At 47.2% G+C, this 26,621-nt stretch overlaps 2 protein-coding genes across 2 annotated transcripts; one reads left to right on the forward strand and one right to left on the reverse strand.

The window, feature by feature from the left end:
- The first annotated feature begins 15,556 nt into the window (after nt 1-15,556).
- Nucleotides 15,557-17,703, forward strand: LOC133904250 (protein NUCLEAR FUSION DEFECTIVE 4-like). Its single transcript, XM_062345707.1, has one exon. It carries the CDS (start codon nt 15,740-15,742, stop codon nt 17,447-17,449), a length of 1,710 nt encoding a protein of 569 aa, XP_062201691.1. The 5' UTR covers nt 15,557-15,739; the 3' UTR covers nt 17,450-17,703.
- Nucleotides 17,704-18,569: 866 nt separating this feature from the next.
- LOC133904996 (protein NUCLEAR FUSION DEFECTIVE 4-like) lies at nt 18,570-20,611 on the reverse strand. The gene has a single exon (XM_062346672.1). It carries the CDS (start codon nt 20,442-20,444, stop codon nt 18,690-18,692), a length of 1,755 nt encoding a protein of 584 aa, XP_062202656.1. The 5' UTR covers nt 20,445-20,611; the 3' UTR covers nt 18,570-18,689.
- Between the last annotated feature and the right edge of the window lie 6,010 nt (nt 20,612-26,621).

Here is a 26,621-nt window from a genome sequence, read left to right on the forward strand (position 1 = left end):
CGTAACACCTTATTTCTTTGATCTTGACTAAACTAAAAGGAATATTTGGTCAAGCTTATATCCATTGGAAAGTGCTCGTCGTAAGCTTTTTAGAATGTCCAAGATTGCTTAAAACGGATTTCGTATGAGAGAGTTATGCCCGTTTTACTGACGTACTATCTTGGGACTCGATCACGACCACAACCTCGAGCTCAGCCTTGAGTCCGAGTAAACTTGTTCATCGAGAGGTGATGTTTGGGTAAGGTTGTGGTACTTCTCACACGTTCCGAAACAATAAAACATTACAAGAATTTAGTAGTAATCCATTCAGAAAAGCATGAACAGTAATGAACGAGTTCACCTAGTGGTCTAATTATCGTACATGTGCTCTTGTAATTAAAACTTGTAAGATTTGAGAATTATTGATGGTATTGATTATATCCGAAAGAGCCATAGACTCATCACACGATATGCAACTTCGGAAGCTGAAGTGTGTTTCTTATATTCCTTATCTAGCTTTTGTTCATTTTTATATGTCTTTTTAAGTCATATGTAACAAATGTTCAATCTTGCCCCAAAATAGCAAGAATTTGTGTAAACGACAAATAGCGAGTTTCGGAAAGCCTTAATGCAAATAAATAGCAAGCTTCAGAACTGAGATAAGACCGGCACATGCTGTTGCTAAGCTTCTCATCTTGTTCAGTCACATGATCATAGTAAACACAAAAGTTGTCAAGTTGTGGGATATCATTGCCTTTAGTTCACACACATAGAATGGACTATCATTGCGAGTAACTTTAAACCTGGACCAATTATACAGGTCAAAAACCTAACACACAACCTAAATATCCATACAAGTACAGGAAAGATCTTACTCTTTAAGAAATTTAAGAAAATTTCCTCCAATATTCTCATAATGATTCACCGTCTGCAAAATTGCAACATAACTTTTCTTGGTATTTAAAAAATAACAATTAAAGGTATGCATCACATGTTAAAAGTTTACTATTTACTGATATATAATGCTTCATCGTTTGAAAGGTGCACTTGCACGTGGACAAGGAGCCAATGAATGACTTCTATTTTGGCTGTTGAGAGGCTATTCAAACGGATAAAGTATTGTCTCGAGTAACTCATATGATACATAACATTAGATTTTATTCCAATGGAAGAGAGTCAATAAAATGAATCCCAAACTTGTCTATTTTAGCTCCAGAGAGGCTTTCCTTCCATGAGATATAGCATCCAATAGGCACCGGGTCAACAGGATGACAAAAGGCTAGTCTCTAATTATTTGGAGAAAATCCTAGGAAAACACTAAGTGGCAATACCAAACCATTTATGCAATAAACAAGCAGTGTAAGGGAGCAAGCTTGCTTACGGTTGTGTGCTTGCTTCACCTGTGTAACTCAACTTGTTTTTTTTGGGGGGGGGGGGGGGGGGAGGAGGGGGTTGGAACATTCTATTGTTCATACTTTGATGCGTGGAATGAAACTAGATCACAACTATTGTTGCTTCTAAATCAGGAAAGAACATGAAACCATGGTCAGTTGTTACATTAGCATTTTGTTTGTTTCGTTTCCAAACATTAGGCTCAAAGAAAATTAGGCAGCTTCTATGTAGTCCGCCCTAAGAATATGTGCATCTCCAAGGGACTCGGTAACCAGCTCGGCAAAGCTAAATTTGGCAATTTAGGCAAAAAAAAAAACTCCAATCAGCTCACTATAGCACTCGGCATTTTGGCAGCTTGCTATCCGCTCCGCATGCCTCGCCACATCCAGGGAATGGGAGAGGGCTCGCTATGACACTGTAGATGATTATGACCAATTCAAAACAGGGATCTTGTTACTTCAAAAATTCTAGAACTTTTTTCATATTTCATAATCATGTGCAACCCATTTAATTAGATTCACTTAAAAAAACCTATGTAAAATTTAAACTAAATTTCTTCAAAAATAGCTACTTTTATAACTTGTAACAATTGTTAGGGTCACAAATAATTTCCAAAAATCTGAAAAGATTCACAAATATTATTCTTATGCAATGAACTAATTTCTAAAATTATTTTTAACCCTAAGTTATATGGTGAGTGAAATTCAAAGAGCGAGATTTAGGGAGTCGATTGGAGTGTGTAGAGAAATGTAGAGAGAATCTTTTGAAGAGGCTCCCTATGTAGAGATATAGGAAGTGAGATTTAGAGAGTTGGTTGGAGATGCTCTAAGGAGCGGCGAGCGAATCGTTCGCCAAACATTTGGCAAGATGGTTCACGAGCATGCTATGGTCACTGTCTGGGAAAAAAAAGGGAAAAGGCGCGCACTCTTGGCGCGTACACATCTCAGTGGTGCAAACTTCCCTCTGGATATTTCTCCACCTCTCTTCAACGTCTCATGTCTTCCTTCCCCACCTTATCCTATCTTCCACATCACACGGTTGGGCGCAACGCTGAGGCCTGCCATCAGAGGGCGCACCGCTTAGGCTTTCCATTGAAGGGTGTCACCACTCTACGGGAGTCCGCAGACATCGCCGGTCCTGAATCCTGCTCACCCCACCACGCATACTGCAAGTGCTACCGGTCCCGAATTGGAGGGCTCACGTATCTGCCGGTTTACACCTCCACGATCTCATCTGTACGTAGCTCGTGCTAGGGCTAAGCGTCTCGTATGTGTGGATCCAAACACTGGGTGTGAGTGAAACAAACTGAATAGAGTAGCAGCATCGTAGCACCTACTATTTTGCACAAGTAAAACAAACAATTTCTACTTCTGATTGGTTTCCTTAACCTCCCTTTCTAATCCCCATGGTGGTTCCACAAGTCAATTAGCTACTACGATGGCGATCCTTGCAAATATCATTTTTTTTTCTTTCATTGCTTGTTGTCGAATGTTATATCACGGTCTGTGCAGCCTATGTATTCCTGTATTTGCTGTTGTCAGTGCTGCCTCTTTGTCATATCTATTTCAATTGCCAAATCATTGTGGCTCTGAGGTAAATAAATTGTAACTTTTTTCTATTTTCTCTTAATTATTTATAGAAGCATCAGTTTTTTATGCATAAAAGTGTATAGCTAGGGGACAAATTGCAAGTGTCCGTTGCTTAGAGAAGCTATGGAATGCTTTCCATTTCTCTTTTTTGTTTAATTGCTATGTAGAACAATGTTGATTTATTTTTTGGCATAATATTTTCTATTTCTAGATGGAGCGAAGAAAACAGCTATGCTTAGATTATTTCTAGATGGAGCGAAGTATTGGTTTAACATCCTTAAAAGTTAACCAAATTTTCCTTTGAAAATTCAAGTAAAGATTGTAGTTGTATGCTTGCACTTCTTAATTGGATACTTAGAGGATGGTGATGATGAGTATGTCTATGATGATGATTTCTAGTACAGAGTCCTTCCAAGGAGTAATAAGTCCTATCGTGACATATGTATCGATAGTCGGGCTTGGGTTCTTAAAAGAGATCAGCTAGCTTATAGCATGTTGTGAGATAAAGTAGGCGAATCCAGTTCAAAAGCTAATTAGGCCACCGAGAATATAAATATTGAAGATGGCATATAGTAATTTTGCTCATGATTGTATTCATAGTATTCCTTGTCGTTTGCCCATGTGTTTGCCGTTTATGCCATGTACTGAAATTTCTGTCTAGAACCGTTAATTCTAATATTTGTTCCTTTCCCATGCTTCTACTACATGTTTATGCTGATTACATGATTGTATTTAAATATTTATTATGCTGACAATATGGATTTTTAATTGGGGAAGAAATAGTGAAGAGAAAGGGAAAGGTATATGTTGATGGGCATGTACGTGAGAGAACCATCACTTGGGACAAGGAACACATCAAGTTCATGCTGAATCGGTATATTGAGTATAAGAAGAACCAACATGTAGGCTTTGTGTGAAAAAAGCCACACTATATGAAGTATGATGATACCTTAAATAAAGAGTTTGGTATAGATGTAACAATTGCACAAGTTGATCGACACTATAAGGACTACAAAGAGAAATGAAACATAATTGCGATAGCTTTAAATAAGAGTGGAAATGAATTTGATACCACTAGATGCAAGATAACTATTTCTGAATCTGAAAAAATGCAACTCATGTATGCCTCATAATTTTTCTTGAAATTAAACCAGCCCTGTATTCACATGTAACAGCCTAATTTTTGTCTTGTATTCAAGAGCTCTTCCACGGTAGTAATGCAGATGGTTCTCTTGCCGTGACCAAGAAACATGTTTCGATGATGGTAAGAATTCTGATAGTGACGACAGTGGAGGGATCAATGATATATCTGGCTATGCACATCCTGTTGATTTTGATGGTGATGACTTCGACACAATACCATCACCTAAAAGGAACAAAACTAGTTCTAATTATGTAGCAAGTGGAGATAATATCTCTTCTAGCACACATTGATCTAAAATGAAGCGACCAAGAGGATAGGAGTTAAGTCCCCTAGTAAGAAGCCGTCACAGCCTAAGAGCCGTTTGTCACTATGAAGGTAATTGCAAAGTCTCTTAGTGAACCAAACAATTACCATATATATTTACCAAACTTATGGCAGTTTCTGCAGCAGCAATTCAAATAGTAGCCCCATTCAAATTTGTCACAACTAAAGTTAGATATGTCAGCCAACCATATAGCTCAATTCTGCCACAAAATTGGCGTGCCGCAACTCCGGCATGAGAGCTAAAGAAGTAGTGCTTTTTTTCAGACAAAAAGTAGTTCTTATTAAGTACTTAGTTATACAACATACACCAACTTGACCACTAATATTTAGGTAAGCGATCGCAACTGGTACGATAATTGCATGATAATCAAAACTGTAAACATTAACAAGCTTTTTTTTAGATATTCCACCCCGGCAGTCATTCGTAAGATCTCGACATCAATAGGCGCCTGCATATTTCACAGCCATATTTAAACACTATTCGACAAGACAGAAATACCATTAGAAGTGTGTAGCGAGGAAATAAGTTCAAGGTAAATCAGAATAAATCTTCCGACAGAAATAATGGTCATCTTTCTCCGTCAAACTACATCGCATCGTCATTCTTTCAGGGAAGTTGCTATTTTTTCTGTACTCCCAAGGACCTCAGTATCGTTAGCAATACAGTTGTGCCTCATGCCGATCTGGTCCGCATAGCCAACTAAAAAGAGCACTTGGATCGACAGGACCATCGGCTTTGTTCGGCACAGCCTTTTCATCACCAAAATATAGATCGATATTGTCCCGCTCTAGAGTAACATGATAAAAAACTTGCTGACTATCCTGCACGGCACCGCATCTCTTCTCATGGAACCAATCTCTAGGGGCTTGCTGGATCAGCTGTAGATGGCTGGCCAGATTCTTAAGGCCTTCGGTATCCGACGATGCAATTGCACTCAGCAATTGAGGAACACCAGTTGTTTCGCCTTTTTACACTGTTTGATCGACTTGTCCACGAGGTCAATAGACAGGCCACTGATATCATTATTTTCTTGGCATCCAGGACCTCCCTTGGGACCCGTATAGTACATCGTTCTCGGTTTGGAATCCAAGTGAAGACGTTAGAGATCAGGCCTCGCCAGAAACAAATTAGTGGAGTGGAGACAGATAACCAATTGGGTTATGTTGGAGAGGGGACCAAGAAACACATGAATTTCACTGCAGGATTGCCAAAATCAGATACGGGATAATGTTACTGTCTTCAACATATGTAACTGAATTTAGAGGCAACCAAAATGATCCATAACAAGGGCTCACTCTACTCCAGGCCATCAAACTCTTCCCAACAGCAGCCACACCTCTTAATTTCCTTTCTACTTCCTGCTGCTGACCCTGGTTCTCAACAGCGTTGCTGCTTCACCTGCATCAAACAAAACAGCACGGATTACATCTTCTCTAACAAGGGTGAACAGTACTCATGTTTTATGTTTCCTGGTCCACTCTTCCATGCCGTTGGTTTCAGAGAGTCGATGCCAGTAAAGAGGTGGAGGGCTGTTTCTGGTTGGCGAGCGCGGCCAGCCAATAGAGACGAGCCTGTTCCAAGTCCTGTGTATTCCCAGGTTTTCCGGATGAACTTGTTCATGTATGAGAGAGAGAGGCATGATCCTAGCTAGAAACATACTTCTATCCTTACTTGTTTATCCTCCTGATTCTCGTAAACCTAAGACCAGTATGTTCAGGCCACAGAACCTCCCCCATGGCAAATCAGTATCCTTTTAATGTTTCGATTGGATACATCAAAATCATATGCGTTTATTAGCGTCAAAAGGTACTTTCATAATATCAAGAGTTTTATTGGGGTTTTATAAATAGACAGGAGGGGAGGAGATTGTTACTATGTAATAAATAAGGAAAGTTATGCCTCGCTATCTTAATCTCTTAACAAACACCCTTAAAAAGTGTTTTAGAAAAGGACCCCGCAATTCACTATTGGAACTTGGTACCATTGCAGGTCTTGCAATCGTGCATAATTCACCATCGTAGTACTTTGTTAGTATCAACAGAAAGCATACAGTACACGAGCCAACAAGATGACCATTTACAAGTTAATAATAAGACTGCTCAGTCTGTAACTATATCTATACTCATAAAATACATAAGTTGTGATAGATTTGATCGATCTTCACCGTCCATCTAAGTTGATCAAACCATTATCGTGTAAAATTGGGCCCAATTTCTCCTTCCAAAAATACATTTAATCTCTTATTATTTACCTTCCATACATAGACGTCTAATATTTATCTTCCTACATTTTAAAATATATTTAATCTCCTATTATTTGTCTTACATATTTAGATGTCTAATATTTATCTTTTATACATTCACCGTCGGATTTCTCCAGAGGGTGCGTTGCCTCCCGTACTTCGCTTACAACGTTGGGTTTCTCCAGAGGGTGCACCGTCTCCCACACTTCGCCTACAATGTTGGCTTTCTGGAGAGGGTGCGCCGTGGTCCTCACGTCACCTCCACCGTTGTCTACCACAGAGAACACATTTGTCCCGCTATCTTTTCATAGGATACTATATGAGAATTATTTTTATCTCATCACAAATCAGTCAACATCTTGATCCTCCTTATAGCGTTGCAAGGGATGACCAACTTTGAACGATACGATCCTCTCCACCCTCATGTCTAGGTATTCATTATTATCCCACCTCCTAAAATTATATGATCTTGTTGTGAATTTCATGTATGCACATCTTTCTTTTATTATGATATATTCTATTACACCCATTTTGTTTTCCCACCGTGCCGGCTCATCTTGCGCGCCATGGGCTGATGCCAACCGAAGCCCAACCCACTCCCTCCCTCTCTCCATCCCGCTGCCGCGTCGGGCCCACTCGCGAGGCCCTTCCTCCACCTCCTGTCACGTGAGCAATCGCTCGCCCGAAACCGCTGACGCACACCTTCACCCTCGCATCCCACATCTTTGCAGCGGTCCGCTCCCTCCCCGTGCTATAAAATGGCCTCTATAGCACCCCGCCATCCTCCTTTTCTCCCTCACCCCATTGCAAAATGCGCCGAGCGCCATTGCCGATGCGCAAAACATCACCGCGCGTCGTTCACCGCACCCGATCCCTCCTCGTCGCAATTGAGGATGCTGCTGACATCGCAGAAGCACAGGAAGCCTTCTTCGCCATTTTTCGATGATGTTCTACCACTGCAAGCCATTTCTCGTCGAGCTCCAGTGAGCGTTTCTGTCAGGACCCCGAACCCGGGTTCCCGTGTGCCTCTTGTATCAGTCCCTATATCAAGTAGCTAATACGCACGGAATTCAACAAAATGATATCAAATACATACTTCGAATAAAACAAAGCAAAATAAATACCTAAAAAATGAAAAGATGGTCTGGCGGATAAGAATCCATAGCAGACCAACCAGACAGAAGAGCCTGTAGCACAGCGGAGCGAAACGATGATGCAACCAAAACCACAGGCAACATGGGTGTGGATGCGACCTTAGACTTCTTCTCTTTAACTTCATCTGGGTTAAGGTTGATCTCCAACTCAATAATCTGAAAGCAACAAGACTGAGTACGGAAGGTACTCAATAAGTCCTATACTACTTCAAGGGGTTAATAGATGCATAATAGATATTTCAAGCATAAGGCTTTACGGTATAGTTTTGAGTGTAAAGCATGTTTTATGCAAGTATCCAGTTATATTCTCCATTATTATCCTTTTGAAATAAATGTAACAAAGCTTTTGAAAACAACTGCAGGCATCTTCTGTTGGTACTGAGTATCACCTCAAGTCTCCAACGTATTAGAAGGTGACCTGGTAACAAAGCTTTAGAAACGGTTTAGAAGTAAAATGGTGCAGGCATCTTCCGTTGGCACTGAGTATCACCTCAAGTCCCCAACGTATTAGAAGATAACAAGGTAACAAAGTTGTTGAAATAGTTTTAAAACCAAAACCAGGGTAACAAGTTATATTTGGGGGTTTTTGGTCCTGGGAGGGGCTACACCTCACTCCGCAGTCCATATTATCATATCTGGTGTACCTCTAGTACCACACAACTTCTAGGGGAGTGAGCCTGGAATCACATCACACGGACATCTAGTCCACACACTCACTTATCAAGACGCACGTACACGGAGTCTATTTAAGCGTGACCATGCCTTCGCACGTCCATGACTGTGGACATGGCTATCCGAATAGATTTACACTCTGCAGAGGTTGTATAGCTTTACCCACGTGATATGCTCAGCCTCCATCCGTAGCTAGCGGATGAGCGAATCATACCGAGACTCTCCAAACACCTTTCCTGCTATTTCTACAAGACACGTCAAGTCCCAGAGCTGCATGTTCTGAAGGCCAGTATCCCTTTTTAAACATACGCCGGTCCCTGAAACCTTCAAACAGTGGGATAGATGGACCCTTGGCTGCTCGTTGATCTCAGCCTCCTAGTACGATGCCCAACTCAGTCTAGTGAAACAAAAGTCAAGTCCTGCCCATACAGGATGCATGATTGCATGGGGGTGGCTAAGCATGACGGTGCAAGACTCGGTCCTTAAGCAACCGGGCTAGGTATCTTCATGGGCAATGAATACCATCATGTAACTCAAGCCCCCAAGAGCATCCTCCCCGGAGGACCACTCTACCTGCCTGCGCCAAAACAGTTTTCACCCAATTTTACACATCACCATTAATATCCCACATGTTATCAAGGATTTTACAACCATCACGGAATTCACAACCATCAAGGATTCATGGTATATGAGTTGTCATTGATAACAGTAAATCTTGTCTCCGAGGAGAGGTGTTTTAAAAGCAACGTCTTCGAGGAGACGTATTCAATCCTAAGCATGCTAGATATCAATACGTCATTCGACGTTAATATAGATAATGACAGGTAAACCTAGGGTGATATGTATTCTGGATGATAATATTCAAGACACGGCATGTGTTTGATAGGTGTAACTATTACAAGTAGTTTTGTAAAAGCGTAATACATAGCACATGAGATACTAAGTTTGGTTTTAGTTGATCATGTATATTATTTGAAAACATAGGTTCAATATGATCAAAAAGATAGGACTTGCCTTTCTGAAGGGTCAATTCACGATTGGTCTTGTCGCTTGAGTCATCCGGGGTTCTTCTTCATCATTGGACCTTGCCTTCAGTTCCTTTCTCGCGTTCTTTCTTAGAACCTTGACTTCGAGCCTACGCAGATTAACGACAAAAGGTACACAACGACTAAGCAAATGAACACCAGAACAAAACCAAATGAAACACCAAAGCGGAAGAAGAACGTCGGAGAAAACGACAAAAGCTAAACCTAGCGGAAGACGATCAGCAACTCTAAGCAATGCGAAGCTAATACACAGAGGCGTAAGTATCGCACATACGTTTATATCGGTACACATGCACTCACTTACACGAAGAAACTCTAGCTGTCGTCTTTCGGCAGTTAAACTAATAAACGCTCACCCAGTTGATCATGTTTGTTTAGGCTTTCTCTTAAGTTGATAAAACAACTAGGTTAATAGCCAGCGGAGCAGAGCGTAGCAACGGCGATGGGGACGGCGCGGTGGCCATCAGCGCGGGTGGCACGACCAAGGGAGAGAAGTCCAGAGGGAGGGAGAAGCCAAACGCGAGGAGAGGTGCCAACGGAAGGGAGTCCGGTCGGGGTAGCGGGATGGCCGGCTGGGGAGAAGAGCTCTCCGGCGTGGCTCGTCGGTGGGGGCTCGGCTTGAGGCCGGGCAGAGGGGGAGATGATCAGCGGCGGCGGTCTCTTCAGCTGAGCGCGGCGGCGAGGGGCACACGACAGCAGCTCGTGCGGCAACGCGCGCACAGTGGTGCTAGCGGAGACGGCGCTGAGGAGCTGGACAGATGGGCGCAGCGATGGATGCGACAGCGCGGGAAGAGCAAGGTGGCAACGCGCGTAAAATGGCGGCACGACACGACAGTTGAAGCTGGGTGGCGGGAGGATAGAGGCGCGACGGCACGGAAGGCCGAACGGCTATGTGTGGTCGGGCGGTGCGGCGGCCATCAGAGCGTGGGAGGCACGGGTCGGCGCGGTGTGCAGGCAAGCGGCGGCGCGCGCGAGACGGTGGCAGGATGGCATGCACAGGTGCACGCACGGTGCTGTGACGTGCATTGCTGCGGCGACACGGGCCAGTTGCGCGGCAGTCTTAGGCTGGCAATGCGCGTGCCAGCGGCGGCACAGAGGGCAATGTGGGCCAGCTGCGGCACGTGAAGAAGCAGAGAGGGAAAGGGAAGTTGAGATTTGCCTGCTCGGGTGTGAAAAGATCAGAGGCCAGCATGGGCACGGGGATGGGCTGAGAGAGAATAGAGAGAGAGAGAGAGAGAGAGAGAGAGAGAGAGAGAGAGAGTAGATGTGAGAGAGAAGGAGAGATGAGATGTATGGCAATTTTAATTGTATGTATTTGAGTTTGTAATGATTCAAATTAAACGATTTGAATTTGTAAACGTATTTGTGATGATTCAATTTGAATGAGTTAAATTGAATCAAATTGGCGTAATTCAATTGGATTTGAATTATGAATGGACGTGACTTTGAACGAGGATTCGAATATGAAATTTGAACTTGAACTTGATTCTAATTGATTTGAATTGAGTTTGTGAAGCGATTATACTGAGATGAAATGAATATATCTTGAACGATTTGAATTGCATGTGAATACGAATTCAACGATGATTTGATCGAATCTGTATTCGAATCTGTATTTGAAATATTTGGGATCGAATCTCCTATTTGAATTTGGATCTGGATTTGGATTTGACACTAATCCAAATGAGAGTATTTGAATTTGGAGATTGATTCGAAAGAATATTTGAAGTTGGATTCAAAATAGAGTTTGGCATTGTCGGAGGGTGAACTCCTATAGCGGCGATCCGGAGGGACCCCCTTTGAGATTCGGCCGAGGGGATGATTCTGAATCTGCTTGCGGATGAAATAAATGGGCGTAAATGCGATGGCAGGTGGAATGGAATGATCGAATGCAGAATGCAGTAAATGCATTGGGGGTTTTTAGACAGGTTCGGGCCGCACTGAGCGTAATACCCTACTCCTATGTGGATACTATAAATGCGCTGAGAATGTCTCTCAGGGATGCTGCTGGTTACAAGAATGTCTGTCTATCCTAGAGCTTTGGGCTCCTTGTTCTTCGGTGGTCTCAGCTTCTGTGCTTGTACTAAGTGCTCCTCTGTCTTCGATCTTCGTTCGGATTGGAGAGAGAGAGAGTTTCCGATGTGTCCGGATTCGACCTCTTTCTTCTGTGCCTACTGGCTCCTCTTAAATACCCGCCGGCGGTAGCGTGCTCCGAAAGAGAGGGCACGAGTTCTAAGGCGCCATAAATGGAGAAGCAGACGTCAGGGGCTGCTGGGCGAAGTGACGGCGGGGTTGAAAATGCGCTCCCTGCCCGGTCTCGGTCGTCATGATGGTGTTTTGCAATGGGCGCCATGAAGAGGGCCCACCGGGCAGCCACCGAGCGGCCCGGCGTGCCCGCTCGGTCTTATACGCCTGCCACAGTAGGGCGGCAGGCGGAGCGCCTCGGGCCTTACAATGTTATCCCGAGGCGCGCCGGATGACGCGGGATGGGACCCGTGCATTAAATGTCCCCACGCCTCTCTATCAAGCCGTGGCAGGGGCTGACACCGAGCGTGGCAGGAGTAGTTGGAAATGACAGGCCACGCGCCCTCTTAAATGCGGCATCAGACCTGTCACTGGTTGACACCTCACCGCTGGGCCTCTGTGGGGGCCACCGGCGAAGGACTTCCGAGATCACTGGGGAACCGAGTGCTCGGGGGCCACTTTTCACAGCCCCGAGGACTCTCTCTCGGATATGCCCCTTCTTGGTCCTCGGGGAACCGAGTGCTCGGGGGCCACAGCTTGCGACCCCGAGCACTCTCTCCCGGAATTTAGCTTCCTTTGGGTCTTCGGGGTACTCGGACGCTCGGGGGCTGCTGCTCGCGGCCCCGAGCACCCCCTTTCCGGAACTCAGCTTTCCTTGGTCGTCGGGGGACTCGAGTGATCGGGGGCCACTGCTCGCAGCCCCGAGCACTCTCTTCCCGGCACTTGGTCTTCTCGGGTCATCGGGGAACTCGGGTACCCGGGAGCCACTGTTCATGGCCCCGAGCATCCTCTCCCGGATCTTAGTCTTTTCGCGCTTTGGGGAGATGATCCCCGCAGGAGGTTACCACGTGGCAACCTGTTGATCTGGCCTCGGGACTCGGGGACCCCTAGTTCCTGTGGCACCGACAGGCATTAACTCAATGAGAGTATTTGAATTAGGAAAAGATTCAGACTTGAAGACATGGGATTAGAGAGAGGTTTGAATTCAGAAGAATTGAATTCAATTTGGATTTTAGCTGAGTTGAAAGATCGATTTTCTCGGATTGATTTGGATTAGAAAATTGCCGAAAAGAACTAAAACGAATTCGAATTGAGAAACATTCAATTCGAATCGCCACACAAAGAATCATAAAAATAATTAAACCAAAATGCATATGATGAATTCATCGCAACAATTTATTTATAAGTTAATTTAGTGCTCGTTGGAATACTCAGCCCAAATAATATATTTGAATATATACATACAAGTATATACACATTCAAATATATATTTCCTCGATTTTATACTGGTTTAATAATTAGAAAAAGTTTTAATTTAGAGTGAATTTTGCTATATTTTTATATGCTAAAATTCAGGGTGTTATAATTTCCACCCTTCGTCGTCGCTGGTTTCCCCGCTACAGCCCGAGGCCCACTAACCGCCTCTTCAGCATCACAGGACCACCGGCTAATCTTCCTGATCTTCAATTTCGCTTCTCTGTCGCCGTAGTCGAGCCCCCGTCGAGCTCCGACCGCTTTGTCGCCTTCTCACCATCGCTGACCACCGCCAAGCCATCGTCGGTCAACGTGAAGCTCTCAGTGAGAATCCATGTCGCCACCTCAGTTCATTTACGCCGTTTCATGTCACTTTTGGTAGCCCGTAGCGCTAGATTGAGCATCGCCGGTGATGCTCCAGCCTTGTCTGAGGCGGCACCACTGCTTCCATGTCGCTGTCAGCCGCCAAACTTCCCCCAACTATCGTCGTTCATCGGATCCCTCACGTGCGGTCAAGATTAGAGGACTAGATACCCCTTCGCCCTTTTAAATTGTAGCCACCGGTTTTAAGATCAACGCTTTAAGAAAAGTGCAGGCGGTTTCACGGTTTGGTCTCAAAACCGTGGGAGGACTGGAGGAGTGCGTTGCATCATCACGAAGCTTGCATCGAGACGAAGCTAATTCATGAAGGCATCGCGGTTGTCCGATGAATGGAGAAGAAAATAGACCAAAATGTCATCAGTGATAGGTAGGAGTGCGCTACAAGAGAGGAGTATTTTGGAAAAAAGCTAGGAAAACTTAGGAATCAGATTTTCTAGACCTATAAATAGAAGGGTAGGGTTATAAGAGAGTTTGAACCAGCCACTTGAGGCCACTTGTGCCACCCGTTTGAGAGCTTAGAGCTAGAGTTTAGAGAAGAGAAGGATGAGTGCTTAGCCTATGTAATAGGTGAGAGTTTTAATAGATAAATCTTTGTAATCTGTCTAAAATAGGGTTGACATCTTTGAGTAATGAAGTTTATATTTTTGCACATATTTGAATTCCCCTCATTCTAGTTTCCTTCTATTGGTTCCTTTGCAAGTTTGCAAGTTTTTCGGTTTCCAGTTTTGATTTTTATTTTGGTTTTTAGGCTAAAATTTCAGCACCTTGTGAGGTCATTCTTCTTGTTGCTAGATGCATAAAATTCACATGCACACGCTTGTGTGATAGAGTCTTGAATCATCTTGCCTCTAGATAATCAATTTGGAGAGTTTCGTTGCTCGGTGTTCATCTTTTCTTGTTTCTTTGCAAGTTGTGATCTTTCAAGCGTTAAGACATATGGATTGATCTTAAATAGAACATATGGTTCATATACCATATGTGGAGTCGTGTTACCTCTATTTTCTCTTGTTAAAACTTCTCTCTATTTTTGCTTCTGCTTGAGTTTTGAGGTGCGTTGGGTGATCCAAATAGGAGAAGGCTATCGATTTTGCAAGAAATTTGTTGAGGTACCTATTCACCGCCTTCTAGTCACCAATTCATTCCTATTGAGGAGGAGGTGGGCGTGGGAGCAGAGCGGAGAGGTGGGGGGCGCCGCCGGTCTCGGAAGGCGGGGACCTCCGGTGGTTCAGTGCTGGGCTGGATGATCATAAAAATGAGTTGTTAGCAAGGGAGGGATGACAGCCACAGATTTGGAGGTGGCGGAGCGAGCTGCGTTGGTGCAAGGAGGAAGATGATTGCAACGATCGGGAGGTAGCATCTCCCTTACTTTTGCATTAGTGCTATAGTTAGATTTTTGCCAAATCTCGCTTAAAAGTGTGATGTTATGGTAATTTTAACAATCACGATGTAGTTTTGTCAAAAAGTTATCAAAATCCTTTGATTAAAGTCGTATTGTTTGTTTATATCCGGGTCCCTAGTGACAGATGTAATATCCCAGCCTATAGTGTTTTTGGTTTTGGGTCGTGGGGTCTAATTATTACGGTGCGGTGGGTTTAGTATCATCTTGTTAGTTTAGATAGGTTAAAACTAGTTTATAAGCCTTCACGCTCTAAGCATAGTACCTTCAGGTTAACCATTTTACACGAAATGAGAATAAAAACATAAGAAATGTGTTATATGTATACGGACCTGTTCTACAGGTGGGCTGGGTTGTAAACGAATTTTGGAGACAGGGGGCTACATATGTTATTCAGAGCCATATTTCATTGCATGAGTGCATGGGTGGGTGAACGTGGTAAGTTATCGAGCACGTCAGTCCTGAAGGATATTGCAGTCTATTAGTGTTTCTAATTTTGATCTGTGGAGTCTAAGTATTTTGGTGTAGTGAGTTTAGCACTATATTAATAATTTAGATAGGTTAAAATCAGCTTATAAGTTTTCACGCTCCAAATATAACAACTCCAAACCAATATTTTCACACGAAACAAGAAAAAAATATAAAAAATATACTATACTAATACAGATTTGTCTCACACGTGGGTTAAGCTGTAAACCAAATTTGAAGATAGAGGTGTTACATCAGACATAGGAGCAACTTGATTTCTCACATGGCAATAGAAAAGGTTCTCGCATCTCAAGACACGACTCACGAGATGATGGTTATCCTCGTGACCACTGATATGTGTGTGCGGCCTCACCAACCTCACTCACCCGGCCATACACCAAACGCACTGCCCCAAAAGGCAAAGAATCCAAGAAACAGAGTCAGTCATCAGTCATGGCGTCGTCCTTCGCTGCGCATGTGCTGCGCGGGCGGTGGTTCATGGCGTACGGCTCCTTCCTCATCATGTCCTCCGCGGGCGCCACGTACATCTTCGCCATCTACTCCAAGGACATCAAGGCCACGCTGGGCTACACGCAGGAGCAGCTCAACACCGTCGGCTTCTTCAAGGACGTCGGCGCCAACGTCGGTATCCACGCCGGCCTCATCGCCGAGGTCACCCCGCCCTGGCTCGTCCTCGCCGTCGGCGCAGCAATGAACCTCGGCGGCTACCTCATGCTCTACCTCTCCGTCACCGGCCGCGTCCGCGCCAGGCCGCCGCTCTGGCTCGTCTGCCTCTACATCGCCGTCGGCGCCAACTCGCAGGCCTTCGCCAACACCGGCGCGCTCGTCACATGCGTCAAGAACTTCCCCGAGAGCCGCGGCGTCATGCTTGGATTGCTCAAGGGGTTCGTCGGCCTCAGCGGCGCCATCTTCACCCAGCTCTACCTCGCCTTCTACGGACCCGGCGGCGGCGGGGACACCAAGCCACTCATCCTGCTCGTCGGCTGGCTCCCGGCTGCCGTCTCCGTCGCCTTCCTCGGCACCATCCGGATTATAAGCGCGCCACGCCCGCCCGCCGCGGCGCGCCGGGAGTACCGCGCGTTCTGCTCCTTCCTGTACGTGTCGCTAGCCCTCGCCGCGTACCTCTTGGTCGCCATCGTCCTCCAGAAGCGCTTCCGGTTCACCCGCGCCGAGTATGTCGTCAGCGCCGCCGTCGTGTTCGCGATGCTGCTCCTTCCCCTCGGCATCGTTCTGCGCGAGGAGGCCGCGCTGTTCAAGATCAACAACATGCCTGAAGCGCAAGCTGACGCGCCGGCGCTGTCCGTGGTGACCGCGGCTACGAAGCCAGCGGCAGTACCAGCGAGCGCGGGATTGCTGAGTGCCCTGAGGCCGCCGCCGCGTGGCGAGGACTACACCATCCTGCAGGCGCTGGTGAGCGTGGACATGCTGCTGCTGTTCACGGCGACGGTGTTCGGCGTGGGCGGGACGCTGACGGCCATCGACAACATGGGACAAATCGGCGAGTCTCTGGGGTACCCGCAGCGCAGCATCTCCACGTTCGTCTCCCTCATCAGCATCTGGAACTACCTAGGCCGCGTCGCCGCCGGCTTCGGCTCGGAGGCGCTCCTGGCGCGGTACCGCATCCCGCGCCCGCTCCTCGTGGCCGCCGTGCTCCTCCTCACCGTCCCCGGCCACCTGCTCATCGCGTTCGGCGTACCAGGGTCGCTGTATGCGGCCTCGGTGCTGGTGGGATTCTGCTTCGGCGCGGCGTACCCGATGATCCTGGCCATCATCTCGGAGCTGTTCGGGCTGAGGTACTACTCGACGCTGTACAACGTCGGCAACGTGGCCAGCCCCGTGGGGTCGTACATCCTCAACGTGCGCGTCGCTGGGCGCATGTACGACCGGGAGGCCGCGCGGCAGGGCGCCGTGGCGGCGGTGGCCGGGAAGGGCGTGACGTGCGTCGGCGCACGGTGCTACAGGGAGTCGTTCTTGGTCGTCGCGGCGGTGACGGTGGCCGCGGCGCTGGTGACGCTGGCGCTCGCGTGGAGGACGCGGGTGTTCTACGCGGGGGACATCTACGCCAGGTTTAAGAAGGACGGGAGTACGGGAGTGAGTGGCAATGGCGTCGGAGAGGAGGCGGTGGTGGACGGACGCCTGTGAGAAATTCAGATTCAGGGACTGATCGGCCGACCAAAAATATCAAGTGACATGACACTGGTTAACTAGAGACACTATTACACAAGTTGGGATTTTTTTTTTCGTGCTTGTTTGATACTTTATATGTTGAACACTGATGGTTAATCAGACAGTTCTTGGCAGTTTTTTGGTACCTAATTAACCAGGATAACGCTAGCGGTGTTTTGTTGTACACATCAATTGTGGTCAAGGATTACCGTTACCTTCCATTTTTGGGTGATAACGCTAGTGATAACTTTTGTCAGTGATTGTTACGATCCACATCAACACTCGCTCATCACGATCAACCGATGTCACTTGTACTGAATTCGGGTAGAAGTTCAGAGGTAGCACAGTATAGTTTGTGGAAGAAGAAAGAAGAAAGAAAGGAAAGGTTCAGAGCCGTGTTCGATCTTCAGGCAACCAATGCCAGCGGTGCTCCCGCTCGATCGTGGCGCTCATTTTGCCCACTCCGAGCTCAGGTATCGCTTGTTGTGCTGACGGCGCCTCTTTTCCTCCTCCTTCCTTGGAACTCTGCCTCGGCGCCGATGCAGCAGGGCTTTGTCCCCAACCAAGCCGGTGCAAAGGGAAAACGATGCTCCAGCCAGCGAAGCAGATTGCCCTTCCCATTGCACTAGCACCTGTTCCACCGCTTTTGATCCTCGCCGATGCAGGCGTCGCTGAAGAAAACACAAGTTGAACACTGATGGTTAATCATACAGTTCTTGGGAGTTTTTGGGTACCTAACCAGGATATTGTGTTGTTGTACACATCAACTGTCGTCAAGGATTTCATATCGTCGGGTCGGGGGAGTCGCGAGCTTTATGCCCAAAAGCAGGCCCGGAGCGGGTCACGGCAAGCGGACTTGCAGTGGTAACGGAAGCATCCTGCCAAAGAAGCGTGGTTCGCCGGCCGGTCGTCGGATGTGGCGAATCGGCCGTGGGGGTGTAATGCCCGGCCACTAGTGTTTCTGCTTTTGGTCTGGTCTAAGTGTTTTAGTGTACTCAGTTTAATACTACTTTGATAGTTTAGATTGTTTAAGACTAGCTTATACTGAGTAGTAAAAATGAACTGGAATTATAAATCATGAGTGAGTATTGTAGGACATTTCTGAAGAAAAAAGGATTCACATTTTAGGCACAGAATTCGTGTTTCTGTATCGTGAAAGTTTATTCTAACTTGTACTCGACTGCGGTTCATAGCCAAACAAGGAAAAGGGTCACGACTATTCCTTGTCTTCACCAACGCCATTGCTACTGCTAGTATTGTTTCCTTCCTTGAACTTTGCGTAGATGTCTCCAGCGTAGAACTCCCGGGTCCTCCACGCCAGCGCCGCCGTCACCACCGCCGCGGCCACCGTCACCGCCGTGATCACCAAGAACGACTCCTTGTAGCACCGCACGCCAATGCACGTCACCCCCTTCCCTGCCGCCATGGCCACCGCGCCCTGCCGCGCCGCCTGCCGGTCGTACATGCGCCCCGCGACGCGCACGTTGAGGATGTACGACCCCACGGGGCTGGCCGTGCCGCAGAAGTTGTACAGCGTCGAGTAGTACTTGAGCCCGAACAGCTCCGATACGCTCGCGAGGATCAGCGGCTGCGCGGCGCCGAAGCAGAATCCGATGAGCACCGACGCCACGTACAGCGAGCCCGGCACGCCGAACGCGATGAGGAGGTGGCCTGGAACGGCGAGGAGGAGCACGGCGGTCAAGATCAGCGGCCGCGGGAGCCTGTGGCGTGCGAGGAGCGCCTCCGATGCGAAGCCGGCGGTGACGCGGCCGAGGTAGTTCCAGATGCTGATGAGGGAGACGAAGGTGGCGATGCTGCGCTGCGGGTAGCCCAGTGACTCGCCGATCTGCCCCATGTTGTCGATGGCTGTCAGCGTCCCGCCCACGCCGAATACTGTCGCCGTGAACAGCAGCAGCATGTCCACGCTCACCAGCGCCTGCAGGATCGTGTAGTCCTCGCCGCGCGGCGGCGGCCTCAGAGCACACAGCAGTCTCGCACTCGCCGTCACTGGCTTCGAGGCGGCAGGCGAAGGCTCCAGCGCCGGCTTGGCAGCCACGGGCTGCACGGACACTGGCGCCGGCTTCGTGGCCACAGTCACCGAGGACAGCTCCGGCTCCTCTGCTTGCGCTACGAGCGTGTTCTTGAACAGAGCAGCCTCCTCGCGCAGGACGACGGCAAAGGGGAGTAGGAGCATGGAGAGGACGACGGCGGCGCTGACGCCGTACTCGGCGCGGCTGAACTGGAACCGCTTCTGTAGGATGATGGTGACCATGAGGTACGCGGCGAGCGCCAGCGACACGTACAGGAAACGGCAGAACACGCGGTACTCCCGGCGCGCCGCTAATGGCGAGCGCGGCGCGCGTATGATCCGGATGGTGCCGAGGAAGGCGATGGAGACGGCGGCCGGGAGCCAGCCGACGAGCAGGATAAGCGGTTTGGTGTCCCCGCCGCCGCCGGGGCCGTAGAAGGCGAGGTAGAGCTGGGTGAAGATGGCGCCGCTGAGTCCGACGAACCCCTTGAGCAAGCCGAGCATGACGCCCCGGCTCTCGGGGAAGTTCTTGACGCATGTGACGAGCGCGCCGGTGTTGGCGAAGGCCTGCGAGTTGGCGCCGACGGCGATGTAGAGGCAGACGAGCCAGAGTGGCGTCCTGGCGCGGACGCGACCGGTGACGGAGAGGTAGAGCATGAGGTAGCCGCCGAGGTTCATGGCTGCGCCGACGGCGAGGACGAGCCAGGGCGGGGTGACCTCAGCGACGAGGCCGGCATGGATACCGACGTTGGCGCCGACGTCCTTGAAGAAGCCGACGGTGTTGAGCTGCTCCTGCGTGTAGCCCAGCGTGGCCTTGATGTCCTTGGAGTAGATGGCGAAGATGTAGGTGGCGCCCGCGGCGGACATGATGAGGAAGGAGCCGTACGCCATGAGCCACCGCCCGCGGAGCACATGCTCCGCGAATGCCGTCGCGGTCGCCATGGATTGCCGGCTGTGCGTTTGTTAATCGATCTGATGGGTGTAACAGTTGTTAGCTCGCAACAGACGACTGTGTGCTGTGCTCTTCTGGTTCAGTAGCTTAATATAACCGTAATCGGAAAGCAGTAGTTAGTTCAAAAGTTATGTAAACTGGAAAATGACACTGCATTCATCAGTAGGAGAAAATGAGACTGAACATTAGAGCAGCCGCAATGGGAGAATAAGAGAGGGTAGTGGATCAGCGCGCGTGCAGCGGATCAGCAATTTAGATCAGCGCGCGTGCAGCGGATCAGCCGTATCCGATTTATTTTATCATTATTAAATTACTAAGGAGGGGACGGCCCGGTTGGGTTTTGGTTGCAATCACAAACATCTGTTAGGACCTGTTTGTTTCAGCTTAGGATCTGTCATCTCTCTCTCCACTCCTCCCGTGCCAACGCTCGCTATGCAACCGTACCGTCTGATTTCACCGCCCACGTCCCGCTCTCGCACCCCACGTCTCTGCAACGGGCCACTCCCTAGTGGCACCCCGCCGATCTCCCGTTCTACCTCCACCCTACCGCCCCAAATCGCACAGCCGTCATTGCCGCCCTGAAGCTCTGCCACGCGCCGTCCGTGAGCCACTAGGAAGCTCCCACGTGGAACATAAGTTCAGTCAGATTATGTGATCCACGTCAGCGCCACGCGTCGTCTACGTGTCAGCCACATCACCCATCCAAGCCCAGTCAGCAGGCCCAGTCAGCGATGACATCATGCTTACGCAATAAATAGATTTTTCAATAAAAAATAAAACCTTTTATTCTCTAATATTAGTAATCTTACATTTAGGTCCCTAAATTTTTCTATTTTCAAAAAATGCCACTATTAGTACTGTTATTTTACTTTTAGCCCCTAAACTTTTACATAATTACAAAATAGGTCCCTAAAATTTTAAAATAAGTCCCTAGAACTTTCTGTCATTCTAAATTAGCCCTTGTTCTTTTTCAGAAAAGCCCTTTAGCTTAAAACCCTTATAACTTTTTCATAAGAGCTCCATTTTAGGCGATTCTTGCGCTCACGTGATCGTAGCAGCGAGTACTATCCGTTAGTAGGCTTTTCATAATGCTTTGTTTCTGTTTAGTATACTGTTATTAGATGTTTGTACTTGTTTGATTCAGGTGTGCGTGATGGCAATAGGAGATGAGAAGTTCGTGAATCTGCAGGACCGGACTTTTGAAGAGTTTGAGCAGCCCACTGCTGAAGGCAAGTGTCCTTAATCACATTGAATCTATTGTAGGAAAGTGTGTCATTTACTTTCTAATTTCATGTTTTATCAATATGAATCCCATGTTTAGGGTTTATTAGTATTTTCCATGATTATCCTTGTCGCACGTATTGTAGTTGGGTGTCAAGGGTAGAAATGCTTAGTTGTGCTGTCAAGTTGGGTGGGATAAATATTAAATTGATTAATGGTCTATGCAACATGAACCGGTTTGGGTAATATTTTGTAGCAACATGAACCACAGGGATCTAAGCAGGTTGGTTTGGTTGGTATGGCTATTGTGTGTGCAATGGGTAATGTCTAAATGCCTGCTTTAGATCCTAAGGACCAGTTTGTGGAGTATGTAACTCGGCTGAACAATGCAACCACGAGGCTTATATGGGTACGATCTAGCCAATTAATTAGATGTCCTCCTTATTATGTACGCACCAGTGGACGTTTGAGTAGCACAAGTGGGGGACCTCTTCAATGGATAGAATCTCTGTTAGCAGTGAAACCTTAGTGGGGTGCATATGAATTTAGAGCTACTTTGTAAAGGCCTTGTAGTGAGACCCTGGGTCTACACCCCGGAAGTGTAAAGCAAAACGAGAATCATGACTCGTGGGTAAAGTGTGCAACCTCTGCAGAGTATAAAACTGATCGATCAACCGTGCTCACGGTCAAGAGCGGGCTTAGACTTCTTCATGATTAGTGAGGACTTTGGATGGTTGGTTTTGGGTTGCCGGGTGGTGGTATCCCGATGAGTTGGTAGCTGGATATGAGATATCTGGTGAGTCTGGTAGTCGGGTGAATTCGGATGATCTGTTCCTCTAATGATTGTGTCATCACACCTAGTAAATAGGATTGCTAAGTCATTTTTGAGTCCTAAAATATGATTTCATAGAAGCAGTAAATCTGAGTTAAGCCTTTCTTGCCTTAAGACTTCATGTCATATTTTTTCCACACTTGCTGAGTACGCCATGTACTCACGCTTGCCTTCTCCCAACCTCTTGATGCTGCTCAGAAGGTGAGGACTTCGAGGACATTCTGGCCGATGGAGCTGAGTTTTAGGCGAAGGGAGATTTCGACTTGAAGACCATGTTTTAGGCTAGTGCTCCCTGGACAACGTCTGTGGATGGATGGAGGACCCGCTATCGCTGGAAGTTATCTTAGTATTCTCTTTAAGACCTACGGGTCCTTTTCTAATGACTCTTATCATTATGTAATGACACTGTTATGTATCACTTATGAAGTCACCGCATGTATAAAATTTGTCCTAGCATACATGTGGAATGTATCTGGTTTGTTCTTTTGAACCTAGATGTGATAGAGGTGGTATCAGAGCCATGTTGATCATAGGACGCAAGCCTAGCTAGAAATGGTCATTATTAAGGACATATCTCTGTCAAAAACTAATTTCTGAAAATGTTTTACTCTATCCGTTTCATTTATGTTCTTCTTTCTATTGCTGTTGTTTATAAAATTTTGGAAAATTGTTACTGACTCATCTCTCTCATTCAAAAAAATTAGATGGCTCGCATGAAGCAGACACCTCGCAAGCAGATTTGTGGTTTTGTTCCAGCTAGAGCTCTCGCAGAGGCCACCTGGGCATTCCAACCGCCCGCAGAGTTTCACTCTTCTGGACTTCAGGCAGGGGAGTTCCCTCGCAAGCTTTGGATGATCCTCAAGGGTCTGGGCTATCAGGAGGCTCTGATCTACAATAGAATTAGGACCCCGCTCAACGGCCATGGCTACGCTTGGATGGTGGAGGTGATCATTTTGAGAAGCACCTGGACGATGATGGCCACATAGTGTGCATGATCCATTCAACCCTCGCACCGAGAGAGACCTTTGCAGCTAGGATCTATGACACAGCTCGCCAGGCACTTTCAATTATTTGCGTAGAGTACCATGACACTATTCAGACTACGCAGTACAGCTTCTACCCACAACGTAGGAGTGGCAGCGTGGAGGTCACCTTTGCCGGCACCAACAGGGAGGGTGACGCCAGACTGGTGGAGCAGGTTCACCTCACTGACACCTTGACTCGAGAGCTGGACAGAGCCCTTGACGAGCTAGATGATGTGCACCTGAGGCTCGCTGATGCAGATGAGAGGATTCGTACCCTTCAGGCTATGATGACTGATGACTCGGAGGAGGAACCAAAGGAGATGCTTGAGCTAGAGTTACCCCGCTCTCCCTCCCGCAAGAAGCTCTGCCTCGATACCACTCTGCATGTTGCACCGCAGGACCTTTTCGAGGGTGACGAAAGTTTCTGAGCTAGCAGTTTTCCCTTAATAGAAGTTTAGCGTAGTTTAGAGTCATTTATTTTATAATGTAATGGACCTGTTTGCTTTTGATGCTGTGAACTTGTTTGTTAGGTTTGCTTTGTGTGTTTCGCAGTTGTATCCCTCTTTGATATATATATATATATATATCGGCTTATGAGTTCTTCATCATGCTTCATCTATCCTTGCCCTGTCCTCATTTCCCAATCTCATGTTCTTGCAACTGCCAAATGGTGAACACAAGGAATGCGAACAATGCTGACACCAATAGGAACAATATCGAAGGCAGCAACCCCAATACTCACCCCCAGGACGACAACAAGGACGCGTTTCCCTCATGGAACAGGCGGACCACCCAGAACCCAGTGGACCCAATGCGGATGATGGCCACACAGACTCAAATTCTACCGGGACTAGCGCATATCGTGGCAAGACTTCAACAGGCACCCCTAGCTTATCAGGCACCGCCACCACCACTGTAAATATAGCCGTAGAACAAGCTAAAGGACTTCCTGAGCACCAAGCCACCTACGTTTATGCAGGCATTCGAGCCAATGGACATCGACGATTGGCTCAAGACAATTGAGAGTAAGCTGCAGATTTCTCAGTGCACAAGCAGGGAAAGAGTCCTCTTCGCTTCGCACCAACTTGTAGGCCCAGCTTCAGATTGGTGGGTAGCTTATACTGCAGCCCATGATGACCCCTAAGAGATCACCTGGAGAGAATTCAAGGACAGTTTCCGCAAGCGCCACATGCCAGTAGGGGAAGTGAAACAAAAATGGAAGGACTTTCTTGGATTAAAGCTAGGTCTCATGTTAGTACGTGAATACCTTACCAAATTCACACAGCTATCCCGCTATGCCTCTGGAGATGTGGACACTGATGAGAGGAAACAAGACTGTTTCTTAGAAGGTTTGAACTCGAGACTCCAGTATTCCCTCTCAGCCAATGAGTACCCGAGCTTCTAGAAGCTTGTTGACAGAGCCTTCATTTTGAAGAAAAAGAAACATAATTTAGGAGAGGAATGCAAGTGGATGATGCAGGGTCAGTCTTCAGGCAGCAACACCCGTCCCCGTTTTAACCCACCATCCACAGGACCGGCATACCGTCAGGCAGGCCAGAACCAGCAACAGAGGGAACCAAACGAGACTTCGGGATCTTTCAGTCAGTAGAGGCAGCAATAGCCCCAGCGGCAGCAGCGCTCCAACTACTAGGCCCCACGCCCATTGAACCAGAACCAGCAACAGCAGGGTCACACTGGCCAGGGATCCAGTACCATTGGCCCATGCTTCAGCTGTGGGAACTTTGGGCAGCTTGCCAATAAGTGTCCCAAGAAACAGTAGAGTCAGACCAACAACCAGTTGCAGAACCACCCCAGAGGTCAGCCACAGCAACAGCCTCGTCAGAACTTCATGAGTGGGCGAGTCAACCACATTGCAACGGAGGATGCCTAGGACGCCTCGGATGTGGTACTTGGTATGTTCCCAGCCAACTCTCACCCTGCTACATTTTTATTCGATTCCGGAGCAACACATTCCTTTATTTCAACTAAGTTCATAGAGAAGCATAGTATGTCGATAGCCATAATGAAAAGTCGGTTGATAGTCAGTTCTCCAGGCGGAGAAATGGAATCAAGGAATGTATGCCCTAAGATAATCCTTGCCATTAAAGGGGTGGAATTACCCACAAATCTTATTGTCTTGGAGTCTAAAGGGATAGATATTATTCTGGGAATGGATTGGTTGGCTAAGTTCAATGGAGTGATAGGATGCGCCACCGAGACAATTCAGTTGACACACACATGTGGCACCAAGGTGGAGTTCAAAGCCACAACAACATCATGAGAGAATATCAAGCTAAACCAGGCCAAGGCAGTGGAGGAAGTCAGAGTAGTCAACGAGTTCCCGGATGTCTTCCACGAAGAGTTGCCAGGTATGCCACCAGACTGAGACATTGAGTTCGTTATTGAATTAGTACCTGCCTCTGCTCCCATATATAAGAGACCGTACAAAATGGATGCCAATCAGTTGGCTGAGCTCAAGGAGCAAATCCAAGAGCTATTAGACAAGGGGTTTATTCGCCCCAGCATCTCGCCCTGGGGAGCCCCAGTTATCTTTGTGCCAAAAAAAGGATGAGACTCAGAGAATGTGTATTGATTATCATGCACTTAATGAGGTGACCATTAAGAACAATTATCCCTTGCCTCGCATCGAAGATTTGTTTGATCAACTAAAAGGAGCATGCGTCTTTTCCAAGATTGATATTCGGTCAGGTTATCATCAGCTAAATATCTGAGCGTTGGACATTACCAAAACCGCTTTCATCACCCGTTATGGTCTGTATGAGTTTACAGTGATGCCTTTTGGATTAACCAATGTCCAACATACTTCATAGACCTTATGAACAGGGTCTTCATGAATTATCTAGATAAGTTCATGGTTGTGTTCATCGACGATATCCTGGTCTTCTCGAAGGATGAGGAAGAGCACGAAGAGTATTTGAGGATGGTTCTACAGAAACTCAGGGAGAATCAGTTGTATGATAAGATGAGCAAGTGTGAGTTTTGGTTGAAAGAAGTCGCTTTCCTAGGTCATATCATTTCAGCAGGAGGAGTATCCGTTGACCCCGGCAAAGTGAAGGATGTCCTAAATT

Source organism: Phragmites australis, chromosome 22, assembly GCF_958298935.1.
Source record: "Phragmites australis chromosome 22, lpPhrAust1.1, whole genome shotgun sequence".
Classification (NCBI taxonomy): Eukaryota; Viridiplantae; Streptophyta; class Magnoliopsida; order Poales; family Poaceae; genus Phragmites; species Phragmites australis.

Bases quoted from the DNA above. Each gene is read 5' to 3' on its own strand.
- LOC133904250 (XM_062345707.1), top strand. From the start codon at position 15,740: ATGGCGTCGTCCTTCGCTGCGCATGTGCTGCGCGGGCGGTGGTTCATG.
- LOC133904996 (XM_062346672.1), bottom strand. From the start codon at position 20,444: ATGGCGACCGCGACGGCATTCGCGGAGCATGTGCTCCGCGGGCGGTGG.